General features: G+C 45.9%; 1 protein-coding gene across 2 annotated transcripts; it reads right to left on the bottom strand.

The window, feature by feature from the left end:
* Positions 1–1,193: 1,193 nt before the first annotated feature.
* CCHCR1 (coiled-coil alpha-helical rod protein 1) lies at positions 1,194–18,784 on the bottom strand. Of its 2 annotated transcripts, none has more exons than XM_033141601.1 (18): positions 18,675–18,784; positions 17,864–17,950; positions 15,781–15,985; positions 13,769–14,279; positions 13,315–13,457; positions 13,092–13,212; positions 12,140–12,250; positions 11,809–11,958; positions 10,707–10,817; positions 10,416–10,522; positions 10,062–10,174; positions 5,839–5,917; positions 5,168–5,298; positions 4,607–4,816; positions 3,453–3,554; positions 2,128–2,279; positions 1,933–2,044; positions 1,194–1,396 (listed from the first exon to the last, which is right to left on the bottom strand). In XM_033141601.1, the coding sequence occupies exons 2-18, from the start codon at positions 17,931–17,933 to the stop codon at positions 1,296–1,298; spliced, it is 2,529 nt and encodes an 842-aa protein (XP_032997492.1). In that variant the 5' UTR covers positions 17,934–17,950; positions 18,675–18,784; the 3' UTR covers positions 1,194–1,295. The 2 variants fall into 2 exon arrangements, with proteins under 2 accessions (XP_032997492.1, XP_032997493.1); XM_033141602.1 differs by lacking the exon at positions 18,675–18,784 and adding an exon at positions 18,349–18,399.
* Between the last annotated feature and the right edge of the window lie 1,768 nt (positions 18,785–20,552).

Genomic DNA, 20,552 nt, shown 5'->3' with positions numbered 1-20,552 from the left:
GTCCTCGTGGAAGAAACAGCACCTCGCCTAAGGGAAAAGAGGCCTTCCGCCTCCCACCGAGAATGAGAGCTGCTTCTGCGTCCTCCTGGTAGACACGGAAGTAATTGCCCCATTCACACGTGCACAAAACGCGCCCACCCCAATCCCCACTGTTATTCCTTCTAGGAGTGCAGGTGAGCACAAGCATCAGCCAGGGTGAAGGAGCAGTCTGTGGGCTGCACAGTACTGAGGATTGGAGTCGATGATGTCTGCTACTATAACCACCGAGTGGCAACATAGCAGGGACTGTGCTTCATGGTTCAGAGGGTGGTAACAGGCCTTTTCTGTGGTAGCTCCACATTTGCGGGATGCTCTGGTGGGATGTTTTTAATGAATTTCTCTTTAAAGGAATCTGTGGGGGTTTGTTGTCTACTTGTTTGGATTTAACTTGCTTTGGGTTGTCCCGGGCAAGATAAAGCAACGGACAATTTTAATAAATAAAATAATAATTAAATGAATCCCAGTTTATACGTTCCCCACTTGTGGCCAGGCCTGCCTTTGCATTACATCTGCTAAAACTATGCCACAGGAGTCGTCTCTCTGGGGCATGGCATCACTGTGGGCCCACAGAGCAGATCTGGCTCAGGGAGTGTTTTTCAACAACATTCACACGCAGCTTGAAAGAGGAGGAGGTCTTCTAACTCAGCTGCTGTTTTATAGCTAGACTTCACAAGAAGAATGAAGTGTCATTTTGCATTCACAGAATCAGAAAACAGCAGAGTTGAAAGGGACACCCAAAGGGTCATATTGAAAACAGACAAATGAAACTGGTGGCAGTTAGTCAACAGAGAGATGTGTCTTAAGCTCTATACTTAAGTGACTTTTGTACATGTCTCAAACTAGCCAAGCCCTGCCCCTCCATTTCACATCCTTTGTACGTTATATACTCTTGTATATGTCTTCCAGCTTAGCTACCCAACCACCCATATTGTATTAATCGTATAAGGCATTGTAAACTACCCTGAACATTTTTTAGGCTGAACACAAGAATATATGTATATTGCGCATGTGCTACCAGTTAGTGGGTGGTTTGCATGAACAGTATATATAAGAAGCCCTCAACCAAAATTAGTAGGGAGGAAATGAGATGTGGGAGGTAATGGTGTGTTTTAGAGACTAGGTTTTTTTAAAAGGACACTTCCAATATAAATGCCTATGTGCCTATTAAAATAATTTTTATTTACAAACATCTTTCTATCCATTTCCACAGCCTGGTGTCTCCAAATAGTTTTTTCTTCCCCTGGTGGGATTTATACTTAAGTGCCCTTGCTGGTGTCTCTCTCTTTGTCTGCTTCTTCTCCTCCCAGTATAGCAGCACCCAGTACCTGTAGGTCATCCAGCACAGCAAACAGAGACTCTATAAGAAGAGGGAGAAAAGCCCGTAAGATCATGGAGTGATGAAGATAAGTGGAGAATGCCAGTGAGGCAGATGCTCTTAACCTGGTGACCACCTGGGATGAGTGTCGAGAAGAATAGGGAAGAGTAGAAACTAGAAGGCTTCTATATCTAACAGTTATAAGAACTGCAAGGGATTGTGGGAAGGGAAATGGCACACCTGCCAACTGTAGGATGTAGCAAGACATACCAAGCTGCTCTATTATCAGGGCCAGCCCTATCATTAGTAAGAGTGAAGCAGTTGCCTCAGACAGATGCTTGTGGGGAGGGCACAGAGAGCAGCAGCAACATGTTGGGGAACAGAACTGCACATAGACAATTCTGTAGCCTGCCTGCTGCTGTAAAGTGTGGTGGAATAGTATGTTGAATGTTGTGTCAGCACAAGCATTTCAGCTGTTCTGGGGTCAATTTTGGTGGGAGCAAGTGGGGGAGGGAGCCCTGCTGTGCAAGCCGAAGTCCTTGTCCAGGGTTCTGCTGATGCAACTCACTGAATCCCACCTTTAGATGGAGGCTTAGATCCGGTGTTCTCAAATGATTCTGCTGGGCCCTGGACTGCTGTGAGCCGATTCTGTCGATGCTGTACCAACAGCCCTTCCTGCCTCAAGGTAGCCTGTGCATGGAAAGAGACAGACGTTGATGGATGCAACAGGCACCAATATGGGGCAGCTATGTGCCTTCACTCCTTGAACGTACCATCAGCAGATTCTTGTCCCTCTCAAGCTCCCGCAGGCGTCCTTCAAGTTGTGCCATTTCCTTCTGCGTAGCAGACTCCTGCAGCTTGGCAAGTTCGTCGCTGCGAGCTTTGTCTCTTGCTGCCTGTCGCTCAGCCTGGCGTAGGGCAACCACTGCAGACACACAAAGCAGGAGGGAGGATCAAAAGAGGGATGACAAGCAGAGAGGGGAGTAAGGAATGTTTGGCTCCGCCTGCAGCGCAGCACTCAAAACTACTTTATGCAGAGTCAAACCACTGATCCAGCTAGACCCGTATCATCTACTGCAACTGCCCTAGGAACACAGGAAGCAGCTATACACTAGGGTAGTTCCCTTCGTTCATCTGCCTCAGTATTATCCACAAAGGCTGAGAGCGGCTTTCCAGGGCTTCAGGCAGGGATCTTTCTCAGCCCTACCTAGAAATGTTGGGGATTCAACATAGGCCCAATTGCATGTAAAACAGATGCTCTACCACCGGGCTATGACAACAACTATCAGGCTTCAGGCAGGGATTTTTCCCAGTCCTGCTGCTGCAAGTGACTTTTCCCCAAATGAAAATACAAGTGGCTGAACTTGAGACCTTCTGCATAAAAGTATACAGGTGAAACTCGAAAAATTAGAATATCGTGGAAAAGTCCATTTATGTAAGCAATTGTTTTCATTAGCTACTGGAGTTTAATATATGAGATAGACTCATGACATGCAAAGCGAGATATGTCAAGCCTTTGTTATAATTGTGATGATTATGGCGTACAGCTGATGAGAACCCCAAAGTTGAAATTGTTAATTTGGGGCTCTCATCAGCAGTACGCCATAATCATCACAATTATAACAAATAAAGGCTTGACATATCTTGCTTTGCATGTCAAGAGTCTATCTCATATATTAGTTTCACCTTTTAAGTTGAATTACTGAAAGAAATTAACCTTTCCATGATATTCTAATTTTTCGAGTTTCACCTGTATAATCTATCCCTGAGCTGTGGCCCTCGATACTGACTCTACATTAGGCAGAGTGAATCAGATGCCAAATCTTTGTCAACAAGAGTGCCTGCCATTTAATACATGTTTTTACAAGAAGACTCCTTTTGGATTTTCTGCCTCAGGCACCAAAACATCCCCCAGTAGCTTCCTTCCATTTACAGGCAACCTGCAATTTGCACAGGTCATCGTGTGCGACGGAAGAGCACACATATGCCCGTTACGCCCGCCCGCCCCCTTCCCAGCCACTTCCAAGTCACTGCACTGTGTGTATCAATTGGACACATGTATATTGGTTGTTGCCTGTACAGCTGTTGTGCTGCTCACCTGCCTTTGTGTGTTCCCTCCGTGCTTCATTGAGCCCTCTCTCCATTTCTGACAGATCCTTGCGCATCTGCATTTCAATTTCAGTTACCTTCTCCTGCATGGCTATGTAGAAAGGGCATGAAAATGACGACAGGCAGGGTTTTTGCCCCCCATCCCACAATGCCTTGCTCATTACATCAGGAAGTCATGCATCAAGTCTCTCAGGTGGCAGTGCCTTCCCTGGCTCTTAACTTTATTTACAAGCATTCTCATGTTTGCAGTAGCCCATGGCTTCTGCCCTTGGCCGACAGCCCTTACCTTTTGCACATTTGATCACTGACAGCTCTCTATGCTTTTCTAAATGAAGGCCCAGACTCACCAAGCCAAAAACAGCCCCACAGCCACAAATGGTGGCCTACCAGGAGCTAGATTAGAGGTGGGGAACCCTTTTCAGCTCAAGTGCTACATGGTGGTGGGCGGGGCCAGGTGGAAAAACTGGGTGTGGCCAGAGGCAAAAGTGGGTGAAAAAACATGCAATGGAAGTCAGATATACCAGAGTCAAGGGTTTCTGTTCACACCCGCCTCTCTCCATCCAGGCAAGTGAGAGGCATCATCATAGTTCAGTAATACACTCCAGTTAAGCAAAAGTACTTGAAGAAGGCAAGTACATGGATACATAGAATACTTTGAGGTATTTTGCGTCAAGAGATGCAAAATCTCTCTCAGGTCCTTTTGGCCCTGCAGTGCAACTTTTCCTCAACGATCTAAGAAAGGTTTTTGGTAAGGTGCAGGCCTGCCATCTTAGTGTGCTGCAAGGAAAGAAGGGATTGGCCCAGTTGTCAAACCAGGGACCTTTCAAAGGAGCAGCAAGAAACATAAACCTAAAACAAACAAGACTCAGTGACAGGTATTCAACCCGAGACCTTGTGTGCATAAGGTGTTTCAGTGGAAGAGCTCTCGTCTCATTCCAACCCAGATATTCATCCTATGTATACATTTGTGTGCTGCAACTGTGCTCAGGCAGTACTTCACTTTGTGTTTGCTTGTTTTCCGGTAGCCATATACAAGAGAAGGGGGGGGGGCGTAAGCAAAAGCCAATTTAAAAGCTCATCATGCCTCACCTCTGAAGTTAATCGTTCCTTCCCCAGAAAAAATGTAGCATGTCCCTAAGATACCTCTTTCATACTCCGCTCTTAACTGTCCCAGCTCCTGCCTCAAACTCTCTGCAGCCTCTTCACTCTTCTGTAGGTTGCTGCAGGTTGCCTCCAGCTGCTTCTCTGTGGCTTCCTGTTGCTGCATCAGTGTCTGTTCCGCCAATGCCTTTGCCTCCAGTGCCTCCTGCAGGCTCTGCAATGACTCCTTCGTTTTCCTGAGCTCAAACTCCGCTGTAGGACAGAGGGGAGACAGTCAGTTGAGGGCAGTGCCCAGCAATCCAATATACCCAAATCACCTCCCCACTGCTTTTCTACACCTAGCTTCTGGGTGCTGTCGCCCTAGTTCTGTGCCTGAACCATCTTACTACAGGTGGTGACTCACTGAAAATAATTCCTCACACAAATTCCCTGCACATAGTAAACTAGCAGGTCTCGGAGAATAATAGGTTCAACCTGTAGTACCTGACTGCAAGGAATTTGTTCTATATGGAGAATTCATTCAGGTGAACCCTCACCTGTGGCCTTAAATGGTACAGAGACAGCTTTGTCACCTTAGTGAGAAGAGGGCCCAGAGTTGGTCACCTTGCTCTTTTGCTTCAGCCACTTTCTTCTCTATGAGTTGAGCCCCACGTTTAAGCTCCAGTGAGAGTTGATCCCGTTCTCGGTGCAACATCTGTAGTTCAGCTTGAAGGTCTTCATAAGACGCCTGAATCCTGGGGAGGAAGCAGCCAGAGAGATCAGACGTCCAGTCGTAACCCTGGACACTCAAGTGTTTCAATCGCACAGGGGTAAAATTTTGGCTGGCTGCACTGGTTAACCACAAAGTTGTTGTTGCCAGAATCCCACTCCTCCACAAGGCTGCCTTTGCTTCAGTTAGGTATTTTGCTGTTGGACTAGACCTTGGCTTTCAGCTCTACCCTACAAAATCCAAATGCTATTCCTAGAAACTCGGGGACTTTAATCCCCAACTTTTGCTATCTCTGCTCTAACACAGAAGATATTAGATTCTCTTAACTGGAGACTGAGCTATTCAAAGGGTAAAGTCTTGAATAGACTGGAACTGCAATGGCATAGGCAATGTCCCTTATTTCTGCCTTAGTTTCTGTATACAAAGCAGAAATCTTAAGCATGGCAACTTTGTGGTGAAGACCATTTCGCAAAGCATTCTGTCCTTTCAGGAAGAAGTATAGGCAGTCACCAACTCTTCACAGTCTGCCTTTCAGCCTGTGCTGAGATTAGAGTTTTGAACTTACTTCTCATGGTCTGATCTTGTGGTGCAAGATTTCTCCTCTTGGTGAAGTCTGGCTAGTGCTATCTTCTGGCATACCAACCCTGGAAGCCATAATTATTCAGTTATTCATTGACAGAAGTGTATCAGCTATTAAAAAACAGGAAATCTAGGCAAGCAGCACATTTGGGGACCTTGGCCACTTATATACTAGGAGCGGGGAACCTGTGGCCTTCCAGATGTTGCAAAACTGCAGCTCTCATCATCCCTGACCATTGGTCATGCTGGCTAGGGCTCATGGAAATTGTAATCCATTAATGTCTAGAGGGTCACAGTTTAGCCGCTCCTATTCTAGACTTTAGTGTTAGAGAGAAGCAAATGTATTAGTTCTTATAATATAAAGGAGGAAAAACACAATGCAAAAACAGTCCAGGTAGTCATCCCACTGGTAAGTAGAACTGAAGATCCTATGAAAACATGTGTCAAAAAGAAAATATGTATGCTGACCACAATTTCCATTTAGAATGCAGGGGCAGAGGAGAGAGGTGCGTGTTGACTCCACAAATGGAGAATTCTTTTTTAATAGTGCAGACTATCATAGGCCGTTGAGGCTTTACCTGCCAAAACAGATATATGTTTGGGGCCTGCAACAGAAATCACAATTACAGTGCTGAAAACAAAGTATGCATATTAAGGTGTGGAAATAATTGTCGAGTTTGGATGCTGGGTTATTGTAGTTTTTTTGCACATTCATTCAAAACATGCATACTTCATGCCGAACCCCCGTGTCTCTGAAGCCTTGAAAACTATGGCAATGAACAGTTGTTGCAGAACAGGTCAAAGAGGTGAAAAGCTACTGGGCAGGGGTGGGGAACTTCAGGCCTGGGGGCCAAAGGTGACCCTCTAAGCATCTATCTGGTCCTTGAGACTCTCTTCACACCTCATCCCTCCCATGCTCTGCTTCATACAGTCCTTGAGAGCTTTTGCCTGGCTAAAATGCACCCTTGAGTTTTAATCATGCCTCTTGCTTGCTAGATGCAGGCTAGAGGACTGAGTGAAGAAGTCAGCCTACTGTGCAAAGGCGAAACTTACACTCATGGCTCCGCTGATTTTTCTCTTTGGTCACACCCACCACAGGCATGGGGCCCCCAGGTGGAAATGCGACCCTTGGTCTGACAAAGCTTCCCCAGTCCTGCTGTAGGGATTTTAAACTGAGAGGGATTTGCAGCACACTGTAGACTTACCAGTTTTATGCTGCTTTAACTATCATGATTTCCCAAAAATAATTGTGGGAACTGTAGCTTAGCAAAGATGCAGTGACCTCTATTAGAAACCTCTACAATTGCTAACAGAATGACAATTCCTTTGACAGCCTATGTGTGTGCCTGTTCAGGGACAAATTCAGTGAGGCTTGCGCCAAAGTGTGAACAGAGTTACAGTTTGGGGCTAAAGCTTCAGGCAGTCATGTCAGTCCCATTCGAAAAAGGGCAGAGAGAGAGAGAGAGAGAGAGAGAGAGAGAGAGAGAGAGAGAGAGAGAGAGAACAGAATCCTAGTCACACTTATATGGAAATTATCTCAACTGAACTCAGTGTGACCTTTCTTCTACTTAAAAGTTAAAATATGCATGGCACAATATTGGGCTGTTAAGTCTGTGGATTAAGATAAGGCACCTGAGAGATTGGAGGGGAGGGGAAAGGTTGTCTGTGGAGTCTCTGAAAATAATCTGAAGTATGTCTGGTATGTTGGGAGGGAACATTATGCGAACAGAGCAACATCTAGCGATGACAAAAAGGAAAGCACTTTAACTGTTGTGAAATTCATTAACATATGGATCATAAGGGACGCAGGTGGCGCTGTGGGTTAAAACACAGAGCCTAGGGCTTGCTGATCAGAAGGTTGGCATTTCGAATCCCCACGGCCGGGTGAGCTCCCGTTGCTCGGTCCCAGCTCCTGCCCACCTAGCAGTTCGAAAGCACGTCAAAAGTGCAAGTAGATAAATAGGTACCGCTCCGGCGGGAAGGTAAATGGCATTTCCGTGCGCTGTTCTGGTTCACCAGAAGTGGCTTAGTCATGCTGGCCACATGACCCGGAAGCTGTACGCCGGCTCCCTCGGCCAGTAACACGAGATGAGCGCCAGAACCCCAGAGTCGTCCACGACTGGACCTAATGGTCAGGGGTCCCTTTACCTTTACCTATGGATCATAAAGAATAAATGGGATGTCTGCAACCATCTAAATTAGTGCTTTGACTGTAGTTATGTCAATGAGCTTAAACTAATGTAGCCAGAAGGTATAGGAAATCCCTCAGACAGGGCTGATCCATTATATTTTTCTGCCTCAGGGATAGAACAAGAGTGCACTCCCACTCCTTTCTGTGTATAGAAGTCAACCAGACTGGCAGCCATATCTTAACAACACTTAACGCCTCTGGTGCTAGGACAATGCCCTTTGCAGCACCTAAGGCAAGTCACACAAAGACTGACAGGGGAACTTGAGCCACTACCCCTCCCTCACAATCCACTACCTGAGGTATCTGCCTTAAAAAGTATTTGTTTAACAAGATTTATATATCACTTGTTTGTTCTAAAAAGCTTTAAGCAGTTCACAATCCAAAATAAAACAATAATATTATTCAAAATATTCAAACCATGATTAAAATCAACAGTAGCTGAGAAAAAAGTGAAACTTTTCCATGTCTAGATGAGCTTGTGTAGAAACAAACACGTTTTAAGCAGCCACTGGAAAGATTACAGTGAAGGCACCTGCCTGATGTCAATAGGCAGGAAGTTCCAAAATACAGGTGCCACCCCATTAAAAAATTGGCTTCTTACAAGTGTGGAAAGTGTATTGTGTAAATAAGGTAAAGGTAAAGGACCCCTGGACAGTTAAGTCCAGTCAAAGGCAACTAAGGGGTTGCGGCGCTCATCTCGCTTTCAGGCCGAGGCAGCTGGCGTTTGTCCACAGACAGCTTTCCGGGTCATGTGGCCAGCATGAATAAACTGCTTCTGGCGCAACGGGACACCGTGACGGAAACCAGAGTGCACGGAAACACCTTTTACCTTCCCGCTACAGCAGTACCTATTTATCTCCTTGCACTGGTGTGCTTTCGAACTGCTAGGTTGGTAGGAGCGGGGACAGAGCAATGGGAGCTCATTCTGTCGCGGGGATTCGAACCAACCATCTTCTGATCGGCAAGCCCAAGAGGCTCAGCAGTTTAGACCACAGTGCCACCCATGTCCTTAAAGTATAATGTACTTTAAGTGCTAATTCTGCAGATCAAAGGAGTTGATTGAGCAAATACAGGGTAAGACAATCCCACAAGTTAACTGGTTCCAAACTGTTACAAGGCAAATCAGCAACCAGCACAGATCTCTGAGCAGAGGTGTTATAATGCTGACAGGGTCTCATGCCTAACAGCACCTGTGCTGAAGTACTCTGCACCAAATGCAGTTTCCAGATCAAGTGCAAGCGAAACCCAACACAAGTGCATTGCAGTAGTCCAATCTTGAGGCCACTACCCCCGACACACAGAATTTTCATTAATGAATAAGGAGGCCTTCAGCACACAATGACCTGGTTCACAAACAACACTAAATCAAACCAGTTTATAGGCAGGTTCCTGAACAATCCTTCGCTTCAGCTCATAGTTTGTTTAGAGTGAACAAACTATGAGCCCTGATTCTAATGCCACACGAAGCCAAACCATGATTTGCCTCACGGCAGCCAAAGCAACCACAATCTTCTTTCTGACAGCCCACAGATCTATGCTAAGCTATGGTTTGACCTTCTTGTTACATGGAAACTGAGCAAGTGCCCCCATCTGCATATTTTCAAGTGTGTATCCACCACCACGAGGGTAGAATCCTAGCTCATAAATAAAAACAATGCAAACAAAGTAATTAAAGTAAAGGTAAAGGTAAAGGGACCCCTGACCGTTAGGTCCAGTCGTGTCCGACTCTGGGGTTGCGGCGCTCATCTCACTTTATTGGCCGAGGGAGCCGGCGTACAGCTTCCGAGTCATGTGGCCAGCATGACTAAGCTGCTTCTGGAGAGCCGTTTACCTTCCCGCCAGAGTGGTACCTATTTATCTACTTGCACTTTGATGTGCTTTCGAACTAGCTTCACTAGTTATATGGAAGTAATTGAGTCTCATGTAGGTCAAGATATGCCCAGCAAGAATATCAAGATTTGGGTTTGGCGGTGAAGATTGTGTAATGTCCAGATTGCAAAATGGCTTCCCACCATTACCTTGGACAGTGTCAACTCTCTTGGCTGCGAAAGCAACTCTGTTTCCCAATACCATGAGGCGTGACAAGGCTGCTCTCCATGATTCTTCCTGTCCAGTCAGTTGCTGGCTTAGCCTGTGGAGCACAAGAAGACACAGCATCTTAGCCTGGATTTTAAAATGTGGAGTAAAAAACCATGAAATGAAAGCTAGCCAAGAGCAAGGAAGGAGCAGGAAGACTTCTGTAAATTGGCGGTGTCAAATAAATGGCCTTTGGGCTTTTTCGGGCTTTCTGCAGTCCTCAGTACCTGGAGGACCACGGTTTCTACACAGAGCTGGGGGAACCCAACCATTATTGCTTTGTCCTTCCCAGTTACCTGCTGACAAACTCCCCCAGGCTCCGAAGGGCATTTTCAGAGGTCTCTGCCCTCCGTTGAAGATCCTGTGCCAACTCATTCGAGCGCAATGCCTCTGCCTGCAGAGTCTGGAAGGAAGGAGAAAGTTCCAAGCAATGCAGCCCTCCCTGAAAGAGAGAGGCCCTAAACTCACTTGTCAAGGACTCCTTCCCCCCTCCACCCTTCAGCTCTTAAGCCTGTTTTAATGGGGGAAAGGATGTGCCCCTTTCTAATCTTGTCTTCTTGGGCAAGGGGCGTATGAGAACAACTTACTTTGTTTCTCACTCTTTCCATATCAGCTTCAGCAGATTTGTCTTCCAGGCTGTGGAGCAACAATGCCACCTTCTGGTCTCTGGACCCCACTTCACCTTCCAGCTCTTCGACCTGTAGGCAGAAAATTAAGACCTGGCCTATTACCGCGTAAGCTTTGCATTTAACAATTTGCCTGCTAACAACACAGGCAAGCAAGCAAACTTGAAGGAGAGCTGCAGATTGCTTCACCCATCTTCTGCCAACCTGCTTGCTTTCAAGGGACGCCTTGAGACCCCCAGGTACAGGTATGGGGTGGTATATAAATAATAATTTCATCTCTAACCAAAGTGGAAAGATAGCAGGTATCTTCAAGGACTTCTCCCTCTTCTGAAAGTCTGGTTGGTAGCAGACAACTTTCATTTATTTTTTTACTAGCCTGGTAACAGTTTCCAGGCTCCTCCACAACTAGCATGAATTCAGATATAATAATAATAATAATAATAATAATAATAATAATAATAATAATAATAATAATAATAATAATAATAATAATTTTATTTATACCCCGCCCATCTGGCTGGGTTTCCCCAGCCATTCTGGGCGGCTTCCAACAGAACATTAAAATGCAATAATTCGTTAAACATTAAAAGCCTCCCTAAACAGGGCTGCCTTCAGATGTCTTCTGAATGTAAGGTAGTTGTTTATCTCTTTGACATGAGATGGGAGGGCGTTCCACAGGGCGGGTTGCCACTACTGAGAAGGCCCTCTACCTGGTTCCCTGTAACTTGGTTTCTTGTAGTGAGGGAACCGCCAGAAGGCTCTCGGCGCTGGACCTCAGTGTCCGGGCAGAATGATGGGAGTGGAGACGCTCCTTCAGGTACACTGGACCGAAGCCATTTAGGGCTTTAAAGGTCAGCACCAACACTTTGAATTGTGCTCGGAAACGTACTGGGGTATCCTCACAGAAAGCTTGAATTCCCCTCCTGGAGAACCCAGGAGTCCTGGCTCACAATTCTCATGCTCTTCCACACTCCATTTTCAAAAAACCTACTTAGGAGCTTGTGCTTTCAGGTTCTCCCTGCTCCACTCCAACACAGCCCCCTCCCTCAAATCAAGCACATACCTTCCTTTCTAGCACTTTGGTGGTATCCCTGTGACTGAGCTCCTGAGATTTCAGCTGCACCAGGAGACAAAATACTTTCTCCCGCCACCGAGTCAGCAGGTACTGCCATTTCTGAGATGATTCAGGCCGGAGAGGATCCTCAAGCTGCACCTGAAAAGATCAAACATGAAATAAAACAGCTTTTAAGAAGGGTGTGTGTGTGTGTGTGTACCCAATACCCAGTCAATCAAAAGAGCTATTTTGAATAGTTTGCAGTACTGAAATCTACTATTTGGGACCCACAAGGCTACTATTCTTCGCTATTGTACCCACTGTCCTCAAATGTATCTACCTTCTTGCTGAGCTCCATCTCCTGTAGCGTCAGAATATCGCTGAGGGAAGTTAGGCGAACCTGCAGCAGCTCAGCTGTAATTTTCAGGGCATCCTTCTCTTCTTCCAGTTGCTGAAATAGGAGCAAAGTAATGTTGCAGTCATACTGCATACTCATAAATCCATGCAGAAGAAAAGGAGCTCTGCTATTTGAAATGCCTTGGGTTACCTTTCCTATCCTGGGCTGCTTCCATACTGGGCATTTCATGTGGAACAGCCACCGTTTGCTTTCTCACTTTTTAATGGGGCATCTGCATGCTGTCATGAACAAAGTATTCCATTCCTGTTTTCTGTGTTCAACATTCCTTCCTCCACCCCCCCCCCCTGAACTCTGAAAATCTGACTTTTTAAAAAGCACAGTAGAACAGTTTGCACAATTTCTCCAGGTATTGGTGATTCATCAAGCAACTCTTCAGTAGATTGTATGTACTGCTCCAGCCATTTCTGAGGTTGGGGGTTAAACCTCAGGCATGCAGGTGAAATTAGGCCTGGTAGGGTTCCTAACTTGGCCTGGGAAGCCCGTTTCCCCAAAACTGTGACCATCTACCCCTCTCTTGATGTGATATGTAATGCCAGGTGTGGGACAGGTAAAGGCATGGTTGGAACAATCAGAAGTCTTAAAGTGGCCCACTACGGCTCAAGCCCCACCCACCCCCATTTGAAGTTGGAGAAAGGGCAACAGGATGGTTATTTGAATTCCAGAAGGTTGGAAGCAAAGTTGGTATTCCACTTGTAGCTTAAAGCACAACAGCAACACTTAAGAGTGTCTGGAGCAACACAGTTAGATGGGCGGGGTATAAATAATGGAATTATTATTATTATTATTATTATTATTATTATTATTATTATTATTATTATTATTATTATTTAGATGCTGCTAAACTGTCCATGTCTGAAAAGCTCCCGGGTCTCACCTGCACTCTGCTCCTAAGTTGCTCCCGTTCAGCACTAGGCTGCTTTGAGTCCTGTTCCCCAACATAGGTCTTCAGCTGCAGGAGTGAAGCATTCTGGGAAGCCAGCTCTGCCTCAGCTGCACTGAAGGAGAAAAATACAAAGGGTTGCCTTTGGCACACAGCACAGCCTGGAGACAAGCCCAGTGGGGCCTTAGAGGAAAAGAACCTGGAGGAGTGATCACACCTGAGTTGGTTCTGGAGAACGTCCCTCTTCTCCCTTAACTGGGCAGCCTCCTTCTGCTGAGCCCCCAAATCCTGCTGGAGTGCCCACAGCTGCTGCTTCAGGGATGCAACTTCAGCCCCGTGGACTTCAGAAAGCCTGGACAACTGTGGGAAGAGGCAAACATCCTGGTGAGCAGTGACCACCTGCTATTCACACTACTCTCCCAGAAAAGCTAGAGCAAGGAATGGAGAACCTGCGGCCCTCCAAAAGCTGATGCACTCTAAAATTCCCATTACCCCCGACAACTGGCTATGCTGTCTAAGGCTGGTGGGAACTGGAGTACAATAGCATTGGAAGGACCACCACTCTCCACCCCTTGCAGAGACTTATCTAGCAGAGATGCCAATCCAAGTTTTTATTCTGCACCCACTCAAAACAACTTTTCCTCCCAGAATGCTTTCTTTTGAGCACTCACCTCTGCCTGGTGCTCCTTGAGCACTGTCTCTAGGCACTCTCGCACCCTTTCCTCTTGCCTCCTCTGCTCAGCTTCTGCTTTTTCAAGGGCCCCCTGCAGCTCTCCTTGCGCCAGCCCAACTTCATGTCTGGACCTTTCCTTGGTCAACTCCAGCTCCTCTTTCAGGGAATCGGCTTCCAAGCGCCTCTGCCTCCTAAGCTCCTCCAGCTCTACCTTGAGAGCCTCAATTTCCAGTTTGCTGCTGCTCCTGACTTCCTCCAACTCTGCCTTCAAGCCAGCAGCCTCTGCCTTGCTCCGGCTTTTTAGTATTGCAAGCTCACTCTGAAGGTCAGAGAGGGTGTTTTCTCGACTGGCCACTGCTGCTTCTTGCTGGGCTGAGGCAACTCGGAAGGCAGCAAGCTCCGCCTCCAGTCGCTGGATCTCGTGGAGCTGGTGGGAGATGATCTCAGCCTGTTGGGACATGGCCAAGGTGTGACATATGCTTGAGGGCTCAGCTCCTCTATCCAGCGACCTGTAAGATAAAGAATTTGTCATAAAGTCCTCCCACCTCCAGGGGGCACCATTTTATGTCCTGCTAGTTAAGGGACGCGGGTGGCGCTGTGGGTTAAACCACAGAGCCTAGGGCTTGCTGATCAGAAGGTCGGCGGTTCAAATCCCCGCGATGGGGTGAGCTCCCGTTGCTCGGTCCCTGCTCCTACCCACTTAGCAGTTCGAAAGCACATCAAAAGTGCAAGTAGATATATAAGTACCGCTCTGGCAGGAAGGTAAACGGCGTTTCTGTGCGCTGCTCTGGCTCGCCAGAAGCGGCTTTGTCATGCTGGCCACATGACCCGGAAGCTGTACGCCGGCTCCCTCGGCAAGTAACACGAGATGAGCGCCGCCCCGGAGTCGTCCGCGACTGGACCTAATGGTCAGGGGTCCCTTGACCTTTACCTAGTTAGTTCAAAAGTTCAGGGTGTCTCCATTCTAAGGGCTGCTGTTCAAGGAGTGAGCTGGTCACAAGCTGAACTCAAATGTATGGCATGATTCCCAGGAAAAGGGGAGAAGAGCACCAGAGAGATACAGCAAACAGAGCAAAGCTGGGGTAAAATGTGCTTAGCAGGAGGTGCTCTCAGTTCTCATTGTACTCAGTTCTTCAGCAGAGAACCACAAGTTAAAGAAAGTGTCTCATAAAATCTATTTTTATTTCTGAAAACCTACGAAAACATGTACCTTGGTTCTCAAACACCTTGGTTCTCAAACGCCTTGGTTCCCAAACGCCGAAAACCCGGAAAGTTCCGATTTTCGAACGTTTTTTGGAAGCTGAACGTCTGATGCGGCTGTTGACTACTGTTTCCAGGGCACCTACACCAATCAGAAGCCGCGTCTTAGTTTTCAAATGTTTTAGAAGTCAAATGGACTTCTGAAACGGATTAAGTTTGGTGCTTTTGTTTTCGCTGTTTATTTTGCGTTTTTGTTTTTGAGGCTTTTTCGGTTAATTTGTTTTTGTGACACTGTGGAACCCAGTTCAGCTACTGATTGATTGTGTGACCGTGGAAATGGATAAAAGCCCCCCAATCCAAACAATGACTATCATCAGTGCTGGTAAGAAAATAATAATAATTTTTATTTTTATTATCTACAATACTGTCTTGCTTATTTTATAGTACAGTACATTGAATATTGCTTTCATTTTATGGATCAATGGTCTTCTTAGATAGTAAAATTCATGTTAAATTGCTGTTTTAGGGGTTGTTTTTTAAAGTCTGGAACCATTTGGCATTACTTTCTATGGGAAAGCGCGCCTTGGTTTTGGAACGCTTTGGTTTTGGAACGGACTTCTGGAACAAATTAAGTATGAGAACCAAGGTACCACTGTAATTATATTAAGCATGCTTGTTTTCACATTCTGTTTATTTCACCTGTGTTTTGATTAATGTTTTTGCACTAATTTATGTAAACTGCTTAGAGATTTGGGTTGTATAGGGTGAAATGGATCAGAGGAAAGGGGGAAATTGTAGGAGTCATTTCACCTGGTTCTGGTTCCTGGTTCTTCTGCCTTATCTCCCTTTGTGGCCCATCTGTAGAGTTCATCCTTCAATCTCTGGTTTTCTCGCTTGAGTTCAACTGCCTCATAGTTAGAAAGACAAGGGACATCCCAGGGCACTGTAGTAGAGACAGCTAGAGGTGGTGCTGACCGGCTCTGGAAATGTGAAGGTGGGATCAACTCCTTTGGCCCTAAGGAAGAAATGACAGCAGATTGCTATGACATTAGATTGCCAGCTAGCCCTGTTAGAAAGAGTTTAAGTACAGGAAATAGGGTGATCTGCAAAAATTCCACTGAAAGGAAACCATTCATAATCGAGATGCAGAAGACAGATCCACATAACTGGTCTGCTACTAGCAGAAGTTGTGCAAAGCTAACCCAAATTCTCACCAAACATAGTTAGCAACTGCAAAGGGTGAGAACTAGAGTCCAAAATCACGCCATGAGGCTGTGCAGAAGACATCAAAATCAGGAACCAACTGGAGGCCATCTACAATTATTACTCTAGCACGCCTCTCAGAATAGTGGGTTGTGCAAGCTTAGGCCAGACTTTCAAATAGAAAATCAGGGCTACCAATAAGAAAGGGACATACAGGAGGATTGTTTATGTAGACAAGGTAAGAGCCAACACTTTCTAAGACAAATCGGCATGATACATGGATAATTCCAAGAACCATAATATTAATTAATCTATTGTACCATTTATGTTTATCTATGCGCATACAGAAATGTCAATGTTAAACCACATGCATGGTCCTACAAGACGGCATTGCCTTACACTAGAATTGACAACTGACTAGAAAAGGAGGAGGGATAGCCTGGCTTGCCTTGTGCTTTTAACAATGTATTGATTTGGAAAAACCAGCAGGTGAAGCTTTGAACTACCATATAAACATTATCTCCTGTCAATATTTGCTGCTCTTAAGATGTGCTGCTCCAGAGACTAGTTGAAAAATCCTTCCTTATGCTGAAATGGGAATAACTGTGCACCATCTACATTTAAGGTTAAACCACAGAGCCTAGGACTTGCTGATCAGAAGGTCAGCAGTTCGAATCCCCGCGACGGGGTGAGCTCCCATTGCTTGGTCCCTGCTCCTGCCAACCTAGCAGTTCAAAAGCACATCAAAGTGCAAGTAGATAAATAGGTACCGCTCCAGCAGGAAGGTAAACGGCGTTTCCGTGTGCTGCTCTGGTTCACCAGAAGTGGCTTAGTCATGCTGGCCACATGACCTGGAAGCTGTACGCCGGCTCCCTCCGCCAGTAACGCGAGATGAGCGCTGCAACACCAGAGTTTGACATGACTGGACCTAATGGTCAGGGGTCCCTTTACCTTTACCTATGACTTACTAGTTTATCTGAAGAAGTGTGCATGCACACGAAAGCTCATACCAAGAACAAATTTAGTTGGTCTCTAAGGTGCTCCTGGAAGGAATTTTTATTATTTTTTTATTTTGACTATGGCAGACCAACACGGCTACCTACCTGTAACTAGTTTTTTTAAATCACACTTGCCAGACAATAATGCTTCCTAAAGCAGTTTGTATCGGTCCAAATGTTGAAACAGTGCTGTTGGCAGCTACTGTATATAAATGAATATGAGACACAGGCTCTATTCTTGGCACAAGAAAGAAAGATAGAAAGAATATGGGGGAAGATCAATTTGACAATGCTGGAACAACCTTCACTTCAGTCATGCATTGCCTAACTTCAAATCATGGCAGGAATAATTTCAGGTGACTGTTTGGCAAATTCATACAATAAAGACTGCCTATCAAATAGCCAAGTAACAAGCCATTTAGGTCTTTATAGGCAACAACTATCATGTTCAGTTGTGACCAGAAACCAGCTTCACTGCTTAAGAACTGGCAAGATGAGTCTTTTATGGCTGGTTTTGGTAACCTAGTAGCTGCACTTTTTACTAACAGAGGTTTCTAGGAAGTCTCCAAAGGCAGAGCCCAGGAAGATATAGGTAACCGTGGCTGGGATCTCTTTGCATCATAAGCAGGCAGTAAATATTTTAAAAAATCACTGTGTGTGGGAATGAGATAATAAATTTGCTCTTGCTTTACCAGTGGACTTTGAACATCTGAATGCAGCTGGTGGGTTCAGCCGTCTGTCTGAATCATTCCTTCTGTCCATGGTCCCAAGTCACTGTCCTTCAAAAGATACACAAATGTTTACCTAATCTAACTGGATATTTTCAGGCTTGAACCCCAAGCTCTAAAACAGAAGGCCTAACTCATATGAATAATATAAAAGAATGCAGGTTTTTATAAATAAAATAATGCACTGTTCTTCAAGAAATCACAGGAGCCTCTCTCTAGAACCCATTCACACCTTATTGCCATCAAGGTAGCATATTTTGGCATCATGTAGTATATAAATAAAAAGACAGATAAGATGACTTGGTCACTCTCTAAACTCATTCTGGTCCCATAGAGCAGACAAAAACCCGGTAAGCTTTTTTGACTTTTATGCAGGCAGTTTGCAAAGCCTTGGGAGAAAATAATGGGATTCACACAGTTCCTTCTCAAGATTTGGTTGAGTCTCCCATCGCTGACTAAGCTTTCTATTTCGAGTTGAGCATAAAAACCACTGCATCACACCGTTTCCCAAACTGGGGGTCTCCAGCTGCTTTTTTGGACTACAACTCCCATCATCCCTAGCTAGCAGGACCAGCGGTCAGGGATGATGGGAATTGTATTCCTAAAACAGCTGGAGGAACCCCCCCCCCCAGTTTGAAAAACCGTGATCTGGAACCCCATTTCTCCCCTTTGTCAGCTGCTTCCCACATCCCCACTCATGGGCTACGCTGCTTCTGGGAGCCGCTGCGCCCTAACTCGCCACCACTGAGGGGCGGCGGCCCTTTTCCTTTCAAACCTCCGCCGACGCCGACTAACGCTCCACCAACCGACCCGGAGCCCGGACTGCTCATGCGCGCCCCGCTAGCCCGCTCCGAGGAAACGAACGCAAAGGCACGCCCCACCCTTCAGCGCAAAGCCAATCGGAACGGAGCGAGGCGTGATGGGCGGCCGGGAGGGCGCGTGAATGAAGTCGGCGCCAAATCGGCGGGGCGAGGGTCTGAAGAGAAAGCGAGCCGACGCGGCCCGCCCCTTGTGAAATCAGCCAATCAGAGGACGGCGTAGCGTAAGTGACAGATCGCCTTGCTGAGGGTTGCAGATGCTAACGGTATCTCGGCAACCGCTGCTAATATTCTGGATAGGAGAGAACGGCCGGCCCAATAGCGAGGAAGGAGGGGCCGAAGGGTGTGGACACGCCCCATTTCTGAACTACCCAATCAGGAAGCTCCGCGACTGGACGTCAGTGGCATTCAGCCCGTTCCAAAAACTGTATCTCAAAAAATTATTTCTCTTTCTCTCTCTCCCCCCCCCCCGGCCCTTTCATTGACCTTTGGCTGCAGGAATTGCTCCTCTTGCAAATACAGTTTGTATAACCTGCTCCTTTTTTGTGGGTAAAGTTTTTTATTATTATTTGTTTTAATAATGCACATAAAACAGGTTTTGTACACAGCACCTTGAATTTATAGGCTACTCAAGCAGATGGAAGTTTCTCTTGAGCATCCACACCAAACACAACCTGGGATTTGTTGATTTGAGTCTTTATGCACACATTTTCTATCAACTTACAATTGCAGAGGTTATCTGACCGGCTGCCTATTTCCTGCCGGTTTGTATGAAGCCTGCCCCCAGCACCACTTTATGGATGGCAAGAGTCTTGAACCATTAACAAAAAGTAAAATGTATTTCAGGAAAAACCACAATCATTTGAGACATATCAAAATAAGGGCAATATGGCATTTCTAATCTAACCGCTCCTCTGACCCCTAGAAATTGTATGTGTGAGTCGGATTTCTTACCTTAAAGATTACAGAATTATAGTTATGTGAGGCTACAATATAAACACACTTATATTAGGGAGTAAGCGCAGCGGGATATACTGCACTGTTGTCACCGTATACAGAGCTAAAGAAGGCCTCTCAAAGTGTATTGCATCCATCCAATATTCTCTCCATAGCAAGCGGGGAGGAATGGCATCACTTTTGTGGAGGGAACTTATTTTGAGAGGGGGTTGGATCCACACTAAATCGGTCTCATTGAAAACCGGTGCGAAAAAGATAGTCACCTGTGGCTAACTAAACTCCCGCTGATTTCAATACAAACTAAGGGCAGCAAACATAGCCTGGATTTAACACAACAGGTCAATTTCATAGGTCTTCATAGGCAGGAGGGAAAGGCTGGGTCTTGTTTTTGGTGCTGGCTGGCAAAAGCACTGCAAATAGCCATCCCAACCTTCCTCCCTACATCCAAGCCAGACAAAAAGGCTCCCAGTCATCACCCTCACAAAAGGGCAATAAAATACTTGTCCTGAGAACAGTTGTGAGCAGAAATATATAGGATCGATACACAAACGACAGTTGCTTTTCACACACTATACCAGGCATAGGCAAACTTCGGCCCTCCAGATGTTTTGGGGCTACAGTTCCCATCATCCCTGACCACTGGTCCTGTTAGCTAGGGATCATGGGAGTTGTAGTCCCAAAACATCTGGAGGGCCGAGTTTGCCTATGCCTGCACTATGCAGTATCCAGAATTTTTTCAGGACATCCGCATTTGCAGACTTTTAAAATACAGCACAACCTAGAAAAGTTCTTGGACTTTGTTTACTCCAATACAAAACCCTGCTACCAAAATCCTTACAAATTGTGTAGGTAAGCAGCATTTAGGTTAGATACGCATC

This window comes from Lacerta agilis, chromosome 2 (genome assembly GCF_009819535.1).
Source record: "Lacerta agilis isolate rLacAgi1 chromosome 2, rLacAgi1.pri, whole genome shotgun sequence".
Classification (NCBI taxonomy): domain Eukaryota; kingdom Metazoa; phylum Chordata; class Lepidosauria; order Squamata; family Lacertidae; genus Lacerta; species Lacerta agilis.
Note: the sequence above shows the minus strand (reverse complement) of the source record. Positions and strands in the feature narration are given on the sequence as shown.